The following is an 11,627-nucleotide window of genomic DNA, read 5'->3' on the forward strand; positions in this document are numbered from 1 at the left end:
GTAAAAAACCCCCTGTATATGCATTAAAACTCCCTTGTACACTACTAAAAAATATTTCTTTTTACTTTGTGACTACATTTACTATACTATCTAGCACTTTGTGACTGCTTGTTCTACCTTTAAAGTTAGTAATTCATTCTATGGTTCAAACTCAAAATCACAGCTAAATCCAGCTGCCTGCTGGGGTCCAGACTGCGTCTGACCACGGCCTGGAACCTTCAAAAATGTCTGAGAGACATTTTGAGTTCCCACAACCAGAGCCAGAAAAGACCCTGCCCTGAGCACCTGGCCTTGTTTTAGTACCCAGCAGGGTCTGTCTGTGCTGGGCCACTGGAATGGGGACAGCCTTGGGACGATCTGTGAGGACCCAGGAGGAATCTGTGTTGCTGAACCGAGCAACTCCTCCCTTGGATATCTACCCTTCCTCTGTGACAGGTCTGTCAGGAAGGCAGGAGGCTCTGCTTCTCTTTTCCCCTTCCAATCTAGTCAGTTTTAATTGGAAAACTAAATGAGACCTTTCCTTCAAAATAATTATAGAAAACATTGAATTAAATTACTATCGGGAATGTTTTTCTCACCACTTGTGTCAGGCATCTGTTGTTTTAAAGAATCATCTGACAAACACTTCCCTGCAGCTCTCCGTGCTGGGAGAGTATCTATCCCGGATAGGGCAGCTGGTGGCCACTGGCTAACAAAACAGAGAAAAGGGACTTTCCTCCACAAAATCACAGAACCATGGAATGGTTTGTGTGGGGAGACCTTAAAGCTCATCCCATTCCACCCCTGCCATGGGCAGGGATACCTTCCACTGTCCCAGGCTGCTGGAAGCCCCGGCAAGCCTGGCCTTGGGCACTGCCAGGGATCCAGGAGTGTCTCGTAACGACGATCCCGGAGGAATTGTCCAATCTAAATGCTCCCATGAGCCAGTGACCGCGTGGGCCGAGATGCTCCTGTGCCCATCACCGCTGCCCGTGGCGCAGAGAGCTCGGCTGCGCAGACACGGCCACAGCTAATACCGCCAGAGCACTTGGCGGACAAACCAGCGGGAAGCGGGCCCAAGCGGCCCCGGGCGGCCGGGCCGCCTTAAGGCCGGGCGGGGCGGGGCCAGCCCTCAGCGTCACGGCCGGCAGCGCCGGGCCGAGCGGGGCAGCGCCGGGCTCGGCCGAGTCCCGCCGAGCGGAGCCGAGGGGAGCCGAGCGGAGCCGAGGGGAGCCGAGCGGAGCCGAGCGGAGCCGAATGCAGCGGGCGGCAGCGCGGGCGCTGCGCGGGGCGCGGAGCCCCCAAGTGCTGATCCCGTCGGGGCTGTCCGGCCCGGGGCTGTCCGGCCCGGGGCTGTCCGGCCCGGGGCTCTCCGGCCCGGGGCTCTCCCGCCCGGGGCTCTCCGGCCCGACGCGGACCCTCTCGACTCGGTCCCCCCTGGTGCGGGCGCGATCGGCCACGGCAGGGACCCCTCCGCTCGGACTGCTCTATGAGCGGCACGGGGAGGCCGCAGCCGTCGTGCAGTAAGGGGGGACACGGGGGTGCATTGCAGGGGGTTGCAGGAATGGGGTGGGTGTGAATGTGGGGGACATTGCAGGGACGGGGTGCAGGTGTAGGGCCAAGGCTGGGAGCGGGGGGAACAGCTGGGCAGAGACCTGGAGTGAGGCTGGCACAGGGGTGCAGAGAGGAGCGGCGATGCAGGTGAGGCTGCTTTGGGGCTGCAGGGCACGGGGCTCAGGACTTGCCCTCCCCAGGTGTAGAGAGTGGGGATGGGGTGCAGCTTCCTGTGGGACCCCCAAACACACAGGGGGACAGGAGGACCCTGGGATGCCCCAATGTTTTCCTGGTGCCATGGTCTCACACGTGGATGCTGGGGGTGATGCCTCCAAATCCCCCACCCTTCTGCTGGTGCTCCATCAATTTGCCTTAAACCTGGTGTTTTTCTCAAAAAGCCCATTTTTGCTTAATTTGGGGTATGACGAGGAGGTCCGAACCTCAGCATTGCTATGCCTCAACTTCACCCTAGGTTGCATCTCATTGATGGGTCTTCCCTTTGAGATCCCCATTTAGAGACCACAGCAGCATCACAAGTGTTTTTTGGGACAACTGCTGATGGTCATCATCAAAAATACTGGAAAGGAGAAAGTTGTAGTTTAGTGGAATTTAAGCCTTTTTGTTCAAGGGAGGAGGCTTTGAGCTCTTGCTGCCCCTCTTGAATCAGCTCGATTAATGCTGATACATTATCCAGGTGCATCCAGACACCAACCCCCTGTTTTCTTGGTGAAGGACTGTTGCTTTTCCAAATGATCATTTAGATGTCAATGGTGCTTGTCACCACCGCTGCTTCCTGAGATTTTCTGTTATCACCCCATTTCTTGTGCAAGACTGGTCTTGCTTTGTGACTTCTCCTTTTTCATAGATTTCATTTCCAGAAATACCCCAGGTTCCCATAACGCTCTAGCGGGGCAGGATGAGCCATAAAATCCCCAGCCAAAACCACAGCTTTTTTACGCAATCTGCTGAATTTGTTAAGTTTAGTGAGCATCACTGGGCTTGGTGGCACGGGATTGTTTTGGGCAGTTGGCTTTTAGGCAGCCTCCTCCAAAAATCTGTTCCGTCTTACGGAAATCTGTTTTTTTTTATGGGATGGGGCATATGGTGCTGTTAATTTAGGTGGAGTGTGTAGGTGATACAGACACCTTTCAGCTTCAGCACAGAAGACACCAGCAAATTGGTATTAATGCCTTTTTCCTTTGTCTCTCCCTGTTCAGACTGAAGGATCTGGAAGTGCCCAAGCTTGGGGACTGCGATGTCCACGTCAAGATGTTGGCAGCCCCTATCAATCCTGCCGACATCAACATGATCCAAGGTAATGTGTTGGATTAAAACTTTGCACGTCCATTCTCGCAGGATGCTCCTAGTTGGAAGGGACCCACGAGCACCTTCAAACCCAACACCTGTCTTGGAGGCTTCAGAGATGGCTCCTGCTGCAGGAATGCTGGGGTATGAGGGTGTCTCCAGCTCACCTCCAGCTTCCCCACAGGGACCTACCCTGTCCTGTCACTGCTGCCGGCCGTAGGAGGGAACGAAGGTGTCGGGGAGGTGCTGGAGGTTGGGCACCGTGTGACAGCTCTGAAACCTGGGGACTGGGTCATCCCTGCAAACGCCGGACTTGGTGAGTTCATCCTCAGCACTGCTGGGTCTTTGCTCACCCCCCCTGCAAAGCATCTTCCCAGGAGATTCTGGGGGTACTGGAGCCCATGGGGGGTGCCCAGGCTTGCCCAGACAGCAAACCCATGGTCAGCTCCTGTGTGAGCTGCTGTGGGGATTTTGGGGATTTCCAGAGCAAAAGCCCAGCTCTCCAAAGCACCATCTTTGCAGGGTGCAGATAGAACCATGAGCCCCTGCACTTACAGCAATTACACCTGATGAGATGAGATTCAAAATGGGGAGCAAAACTCCATTAGGGAATGCTGGGCAAGAGAAGCAGGAGTTGGAACCCATTCAGTGCTATGTGAGATCAGTCATGATGAGACAGTTGGGATAACTGATGGGGTTATTTCTTACCTGTTTGTGTCTTGGTTTATTTTCACCACCCGTTTTTCTTATTCATTAATTTTAATTTTATTTTTAATGTATTTTTTAAAAGCAAACTCAGTCCTCTGGGGACCCCCATCCTCTTTGAGAGCCTTCCTGTGTCTGTGGAGGATGAGCAACATCACTGGCCGGGGCTGGGCAGCAGGAGCTGAGTTTGCTTTTTAAAAAATACATTAAAATACATTAAAACACCTGGAATAAGAGCAGTGGCAATGCCATTGCTTATGCCAAACTTAAATTTAGCAATAATCTTCTTTTCTGTAGCATAGACCCTTTATGGGATGTCTTTGCTATTATAAAGCATTGCAGCAATCTGTGTTTCTCTGGAAAGAACCATATTTTGTCCCATCAGCTTATAGCTTCCCCAGAGACCTGGGATAAAACATTTCACAGGGGCAAGGTCATGGTGGCCTCTCACTGTAGTTTTCTCTTTAATAATGCTCTGCTGGGAAAGTGTGGGAATTTAGTTCCCAACAAATGTCTCCCATGCTCCTCCAAAATGCCAATATTTGCTGGTTGTGGTTTAGTGTTGCAGCTTGTTCTTTGCCTATTTCCTCTTAAAAGATTTTTTTGCTTAATGAGAGAAGGATAACTATAGAGTTAAGAGCCAAATGGGGTATTTTTAAGCATAAAAACACTGTAAATAGATGATAGAGGGTTAAATTGGATATAAGTGTAGAGGGAGTAAAGCTGCCTAAATTGGCTTGGAATATATGGGCTCATCCATAGGATGGAGAGTATTTCCATTATCTCTGCACACATACCCAGGGAGCCCCAGTCCCATTATCCTTCTGGAAAATGATTAGGCTTTGCTGGGTGATAAATCTTGGCAGGCAGCAAGGAATCCATTCCTTGCCTCTTGGAGCATTTTGACTCTACCCATATGGGAACACATTCCATAATTCTTTCTCCAGGGTGTAGCTGGTTCCTACCACGAAATGCTGCCAGCGCCAAGGCTGCAGTGTGAGCTGATGATTTTCCTTTGCTTTCCCCCCTGCTGTGGTTGTGCCCATGGTGCTGCTGTGCCCAGGAACGTGGCGGACATGGGGAGTGTTCCCTGAGGAGATGCTGCTGAAGGTGCCCAGTGACATCCCAGTGCTCTGTGCTGCCACTCTGAGCGTTAACCCCTGCACGGCGTTCCGTCTGCTGGCTGACTTTGAGACCCTGGTGCCCGGTATGACTCTGCCACAAGGGAGCAATTCCACATGGATTTCCTGGCTGTCTCTGCAGTGGGAATCTGGGTTTATTCACATCCAGGTGACTCTGTCATCCAGAATGCTGCCAACAGCGGTGTGGGCCAGGCTGTCATCCAGATCGCCAGGGCCTCTGGCATCAAGACCATCAATGTGGTGAGGGACAGGTGAGTTCTCTGGGGAGGAGAGTTTGGGAGCTGGATCTGCTCATCCTGCCCATCCAACCCAGGATTTTCTCCTGTTTTCTCCTCCACATTGTTCTCCAGCCTCTTCCTGTTGTCCTCATGCAACACCGGAGCAGAAGGAAGGAGAAGGGCGAACTCTGCTTCCTGGCTCATTTAGTCCTCTTTTTTAATCTCCTTTTTCCCTCCCCAGACCTGATCTCCCAAAACTGGTGGAGAGGCTGATGGCCCTGGGTGCTGACCACATCATCACAGAGGAGATGCTGAGAAAGCCAGAGATGAAAGATATATTTAAGGTACCTCAATGCTGATCCCACTGGAGAGATGGTCCAGGTCTGTTGCTGCTCTTTGGCACTGGGGAGAAATGCAGGGATGGTGGGAAGGACAAATTTCTCTCTAGATCAATATTTAGCCTTGGTAGTGGAGGGATTTTGCTGCTGCCACAAGGGAAGGATCACAGATCTTGGTTCCAATCAGATTGAGCTTGAAGCAGCCAGGTCTAGCTGAAGGTCTCCTCCTGCACATGGCAGGGTTTTGGAATGAGTCCCTTCCAACCCCAGATGTTCCTTGATTCTACTGCTCTCAGCAGCCCTCAAGTAAATATTGAGGTTAATGCAGATGTTTTATCAAGAACCATGGTCCCTGGTTCTTCATCCCCTAAAGAAGCCGTAACATTTGGGAACCTTTGTCATAAACCCTTGCAGAGCATCCCAAGGCCCCGGCTCGCCCTGAACTGCGTCGGGGGCAAAAGCACCACGGAGATGCTGCGTCATCTGCAGTAAGTTTGGCTGGGTAGTGGCTTGGGCACAAGCTTGGGGACAGAAACTGGCAATAGAGGGTCCTGTTCTGGAGTCTGTTGAACCTGTGGAGAGGGAAGATGAATGGAAAAGTGGTTTTGCATAACAACAGTGATTTGAAGTCTCAAGCTGCTGGGGGTCCCCCAGGTCCTGGCCAGATGTAACTGGTGTGCTGAGCTGCAAATTCAGCTAATGGTGCATGGAAGCAAAAGGAGAGCCTAAAAAGTGGGATCTTAGGGGTAACTGGGGAGCCCTGGTTGCAAGGACAGCCCTAAGAGGGTTGGGGACAGCAGAGGAGGAGGTGGCAACTCAGAGCTGCACTTTTGGGACTACCTAACCTGATACCCCTTACCTACTCCAGGCCCAAGGGAACCATGGTCACCTATGGGGGGATGGCAAAGCAGCCTGTGATGGTGCCTGTGGTGAGTACTGAGGATGTCCCTCCTTAGTCCCCTGTGCTCCACTGTGTGTCCCATCCCCTTGGTAATGTAGGCACCTGGCCCTCCCCAGCTGCAGATGGAGACCCTCCAGCATTTTTTATTTGCCTGATGGGGTCCATCAGAGGACAAGCTGCATCCCACTGCTGGGCTCTTGGCTTTTTATATGGAGCATTTGGGCTGCCCAAAAATTCCAGTGGGGAAATGATCCTGCAGGTGCTGAGCAGCAAACCTGCCCTGACTCCACACCTCAGAGTTGCCTCTCTGCATCCCTGGCTCACAAATGGGAACTCTAACAAGGGGCCTTACTGCCACTTTCCACCACTGTCATGCTGGGAGGGGACACACGTGTGTCACTGCCTGTGTGAGGGGACATGGGAGTCACTGGATGCACAAGGGGACGTCGGTCTCATTTGCACAAGGGGACATAGGTGTGTCACTGGGTACCAGGAGGACACACAGCTGTCACACATTTCACAGAGTGCCTTCATCTTCCGTGACATGCGGCTCCGCGGGTTCTGGATGACTCAGTGGCGGAAGGACCACGCGCAAGGTGAGCCAGGGGGGCTGAGGGACCTGAGCCAGTGGGATGGAGGCACCTGAGCAGGGGGGCTGAGGAACCTGAGCTTGAGGGTCTGTCCCTCTGCCAGGCATGGGAACAGCAACAAACCCCACCCAGCACCATCCTCACTCCCACTCGTGGAGCCATCTCTGCTTGTCCCAGTGATACCTTGAGAGGCTGCCTAGAACAGAGGCTAGACGTTATCAAAGGAATAAAGTAGGGATTTATTGAAAGGCCTTCAAAGGACACTCCTTGGGCAGTACAAGAGCTTGGCTGAGGCTACACCCAAGATGGACAGTGGGTCACAAGTTTTCACACTTCTGTAAGTTTTGGTTCATTTCCATATTGGGGTTTATTGTCCAGTTACTGTCCCATCCTCCCAGTTTGGTCTCCTCAATTCACTGTTGTTTGCACTTTTTGGGCCTGAAGCTGCTGGAACTTGCTAACACTTTATATGAAGTTCAGAGTTATATACTAATGCAGTACAGAGTCTGGGAAATATGAAAGCTAAAACGGAAGGCATCACCAGGGTGCTGAGGCACTGGTGCTGGCCTCAGGCAGGGACTACGCTGGGGGCTCCTCCCTCATCCCATGTGCCTGAGCTTGGGCATGTCACACCCAGGGACCCCATATGGCCTCACGCAGGTGTTCCCAGGGGTGGTGGATGGCCCTGCATGGCACAGTGAGAGCTCCCTCCTTCCTGTGCAGACCAGGAGAGCGTGGCTGCGATGATGGATGCCCTGTGCCAGCTCATCCGCAGGGGCCAGCTCACGGCACCTGCCTGCACCGAGGTCCCGCTTCAGGACTACAAGGCAGCGCTGGAGGCCTCCATGAAGCCCTTCGTGTCCTCCAAGCAGATCCTCCTCCTCTGACCTGGAGCCCTATCCTGTTCCACATGCTTGTCCACAGACTTGAGAGGAGAAAAGATCCTTGAGATCCATTGAATTTCTTTTTTTCCTTTGTTTTTCACATTTTGGATGCCCACTGAAAGCTTTAAAAGCCTCCGCAGCTTTGTGTGGAAGTGCTGCAGGAGGGAGGCTGCATCTCGCTATGGCTGGAGGGAGTTTGGGATCCCAAATGATGGCTCACTTAGCTCAGGGTGTGAAAAGAGCAGCAGTTCCCCCTCACATGTGCTTTTGGGGCTGGCAGGGCTGTAGTTATCCCAGCTGGAATGTGGGATGGGCAGGGAAGCCCAAGTCCTCTCCTTGCAGCCCTGCTGCCTCCAGGCCGGCTCCGAGTAGGAAGTAGCACAGACTGCCCCAAATGATGAGGGGGTGCTGTGGTTGGAGTGCTAGGTGCTGCTGCCGCTCCTGGAGGAGCCCTGGGTCGCCCCTGGCTGGGTTTTGCCAAGGGCACTCCAAGGGCCATCAAGGGCTGGAGCCAGGCCCTCAGTGTCCCCAAAGGCCCTCCTGCCTGGGTGTGGAGCAGTGGCTGTGACGCTGCAGAACAATGTGAAAAGATTTATCGTTGAGAACAACCAACAACGTGTTCTTGCTTCCTCCTATGCTGCTTTTCTACTCTATGACCCCACAAGCTGCCTATGGTTCCTGCTGTTCCCAGTCCAGCTCTGCCGAGGCCTGGCAGCGTTGGCTGTGCAGGTGCAGGTGGAGCAGTGGCCACCTTGCCCTGGCCCCAGCGTGGCCGTCCCAAACCACGGAGGGGAGGGTGGGGGCAGCGCAGCCCCGGGCCCCTGCGGAGCCCCGGATTTGGCTGCCCAGGGCAGAGAGTGGGCAGTGCAAGTGTGAGGGGCCCGTGTGGGGCAGGAGGGGTGGCGGGGGGCAGAGCACCGCCGGGAGCTGCCTCAGGGAGCCAGCGGGGCTGTGTCTGCTGGGCCTTTGCGTGGGGAGGGCCTGTGGAGCTGCTGCTCCTAAGTGTCTGGGTGTCCTCACCCTGCTCCTCCGCTCCTGCCGCTGGCTGAGCATCCCACCTTTTCTTTGGGAGTTTTACCAGGATCTCAGTGCCCGGGGAAGGGCACAGCCAGGAGGTTTGTGCTTTACCCAGCACCCTGCAGACCCCTCCGGACACAGGGCAGGTCATCCCTCGTGAAACAGCAGCTGCAAAAGGCAAAGGAAAGAAGTTGTGTGCTGCAAGGAGGAGGAAGAAATAAAGAGAGAGCCAGGAGTTGGCACAAGAAAGGACAAATGGGTGTTAAAAGGACTCTGGCATTTCACACCTCAGGCTTTGGCTGAGTAAAGTGTTAGGACAGAGCTTTGCTAAGTCACATCCACCCTCGTGTTTTGAGCATTTGGGAGCAGAGAAGTGTAGGGTTTTCAAAAGCCAGAAAACTGCTGAAGAAACACAAAGCCCACTAGTTTTCAGGGCCCTCAGTGTGTCCAGAGTAACTGACACCAAGACAAAACAAAGCTGTTTGCTGCTGTCCAGTCCCCAGCCTTGTTAAAGGTCATTTTAGCTGAACTTGAAGCTCCCTGTGAGTGTCCCAAGGAATCTCTGAGTTGAGAGGAGCTGATGTACCTTTCCCAGTGCAGACCCAGCTGCTGCTACTGCTCTGAGCTCCTCCATGGAGGTCAGCAGGGGAGAATCCCTTTCCATTCTGCGGAATCCATGGAACATGAGCTGGAGAAGGAAGCTTCTGATGGACTCAGTTTCAAAGATCTTCTGTGGCCCCCTCCTGTCCAGCACTTCCTTCTTGAAGAACTTTTCTCCAATCACAATGCAATTACCATTGTTGCCCCACCAGATTGACTCGACTCTGGCTGCTCAGGATCTCCCAGAGAAAAGTCAGTCAAAGGTTTGGTGTTAGCAGAGATCTCTAAGGAGAAAAATTTCATGTTATGGTCCCAGGATTCATCAGGCCAGCCTTCAGGGGTGTTTTTGTCTGCAGGGGGTCCCACAGTGCAGCATCCCAAGATGGTCCCATATCATCTCCAGGATGGTCAGGAGAAGCTGAAGCCACCCACCAAGCTGGATCCTCCAGGACAAAAGCAGAGGATGTCTCCTGTGAAGATAGCTCAATTTAGACTTATTTTTCCACAGCTTGGCTGCATCCAACCAGCTTCTTGGTCCTGACAGTCAGCAGGATAGAATCCTCTGGCTCTCCAGGCCTGTGTTCCATCACAGTGATATCAAAGTGTGACACCTGTCTCCTTGCAGCAGGAGGAGGGAGATGCAGAAATAACCCTAAACCTCTCATTTCCCAGAGAGCTGTTTAAGCCCAGAGCTGATTCCAGCTGTATTTCCATCTGGAATGTCCTGCCAGGGCAGTGCTCTGTCCCAGTGCCCCTGGGAGCAGTGCCCAGGGAGGGATGGGAAAAGACACAGCATTGGGCATCCAAATGCCCCAGACCTCAGGTTTTTCACTTGGTATCTTCTCCCCCATGCAGAAGTGCCTCTGTGGAATTCTTCTGGAATCACCCAGGGGTATGGTGTCCACAGGGCTGCTTCTGCTGTGAGTGTCCCTGTTCCTTGGTGATGTTCTCAGATCCCAGCAGGCTCTCCATGCTGCTCCATGGGATGAACTATAGCGGAAATGTTCCCCAAACACATCTTGCAATGGAAATAACCTCCCTTGTGTTGGGTTCCTTGAGCTTCCTTTGCCTCAGAACCTTCAGGACCCAGCCCAGGGACCTCACTGGGGTACTCCCTCCTTGTGCCCAGTTCCCAACATGCTCCAAGTGGGAGGACCATGGCATTGTGTGGAATTGTGCATGGATAGAGGAATTGTGAGGGACCAGTTTTGTCAGCTGAAGGCTCTTCCAGGATTCATCCTGGAGTCCTGGATGAGTTGGTTGGGATTTATGGCAGGGCCCCTCTGGATCTACCAAAGGCTTGGGGAGGTCAGTCCTCACTGGGAGCTGGCACTGTCATTCCCTTGAACATAGAGGGTGTGGGGGACAGCCCAGGAAGGTGTACCTTCATTTGGGGGATTTTCTGAGTCCCATGGGGTGAGGAGAAGAGCAGGGCAGGAATGTTGCTCAGGATTGGAGGGAGCACTGTACAACTGCATGTGCGCTTGGAAGAGCAGAACTCTCTGAAATTAAACCCCACTGCCATACTGGCAATTAAATGGATGTGTCAAAGCCATTTCGTCCCCTCTAAAACCCTCACACTGAGATCTCCCTTAGCAGAGAGCAGGTGTGCCCCTGGACTCTGTGCCAGTGTCTCCCTTCTGCTCTTCCATCCCTAATAAATCCCCCAATATCTTGCATTTTCCTTCCCCCTGACAGCATTGGAGGCAGAGCCCCATCCTGTGCCTTGGTGCTTCCAAATCAATGGATAAAGTGGGGAAAAAAAGCAGAAAAAGAACATAGAGATCGTTATGAGCACTATTAAGCATGGCATAAACCAGAAAAATTAATGCAGAGCTTTTATCCCCCAGTGTTTATTGGGCTCAGCGATAAAACCCAACATGCATTAGAGAACTTTCACAAAATGTTCCAACCTCTCACTCCTACACCAGGGCACAAAGGAATAAATAAATAAATTTCATTCTCCTTGTCAAATGAGCAAGATCATGGTTGAAAATCCAGCTGCTGGTGTTGCGCCTACACAATATTAATAGTTTTGGAAGTGATTGTGGGATTTTTTTTTTTTTGGGAGAGGGGGGGTGGCTGCTAATTCTGGAAAGTTCCAAGAGCCTGTGCTGGGATTTGGTGTGATTTGGGCATCTGATGTCTCAACTGAAATGATAAAAATAATTCCCCAAAACTGACATTTAGAGTTCAGTGAGAGGGATGTTGTTGCTCACCAGAGGGAATGAGGAAAAGCCAAGTATGGCCACAGTTGGCGAATGCCACGGGGGGATGCCTGGGCACTCCCAGTGTGGGGATGGGGGACCCCCATCACTGCCTGCCTTTGGGGTCCCATCAGGATCCAGCATTTTGGGAGTGGAGCAATCCTCAGGCCCCTGCCGATGAGAGGAC

At 52.9% G+C, this 11,627-nt stretch overlaps 1 protein-coding gene across 4 annotated transcripts; it reads left to right on the top strand.

Moving 5' to 3' along the window:
* Positions 1-1,234: 1,234 nt before the first annotated feature.
* Positions 1,235-11,214, top strand: MECR (mitochondrial trans-2-enoyl-CoA reductase). Of its 4 annotated transcripts, none has more exons than XM_021528365.4 (10): positions 1,235-1,502; positions 2,751-2,848; positions 3,023-3,154; positions 4,607-4,750; positions 4,834-4,936; positions 5,145-5,247; positions 5,656-5,729; positions 6,110-6,170; positions 6,666-6,738; positions 7,456-11,214. In XM_021528365.4, exons 1-10 carry the CDS (start codon positions 1,237-1,239, stop codon positions 7,617-7,619), a joined length of 1,218 nt encoding a protein of 405 aa, XP_021384040.1. In that variant the 5' UTR covers positions 1,235-1,236; the 3' UTR covers positions 7,620-11,214. The 4 variants fall into 4 exon arrangements, with proteins under 4 accessions (XP_021384040.1, XP_085416027.1, XP_085416028.1 ...); XM_085559901.1 differs by having other exon boundaries at positions 7,370-8,251; XM_085559902.1 differs by having other exon boundaries at positions 7,393-8,251.
* The last annotated feature ends 413 nt before the right edge of the window (positions 11,215-11,627 follow it).

Source organism: Lonchura striata, chromosome 23, assembly GCF_050655825.1.
Source record: "Lonchura striata isolate lonStrDom1 chromosome 23, ASM5065582v1, whole genome shotgun sequence".
NCBI lineage: Eukaryota > Metazoa > Chordata > Aves > Passeriformes > Estrildidae > Lonchura > Lonchura striata.

Bases quoted from the DNA above. Each gene is read 5' to 3' on its own strand.
- MECR (XM_021528365.4), top strand. From the start codon at position 1,237: ATGCAGCGGGCGGCAGCGCGGGCGCTGCGCGGGGCGCGGAGCCCCCAA. The intron at 2,849-3,022 runs GTAATGTGTTGG...GCTTCCCCACAG, and splicing joins CGACATCAACATGATCCAAG to GGACCTACCCTGTCCTGTCA. The intron at 5,248-5,655 runs GTACCTCAATGC...AAACCCTTGCAG, and splicing joins AGATGAAAGATATATTTAAG to AGCATCCCAAGGCCCCGGCT.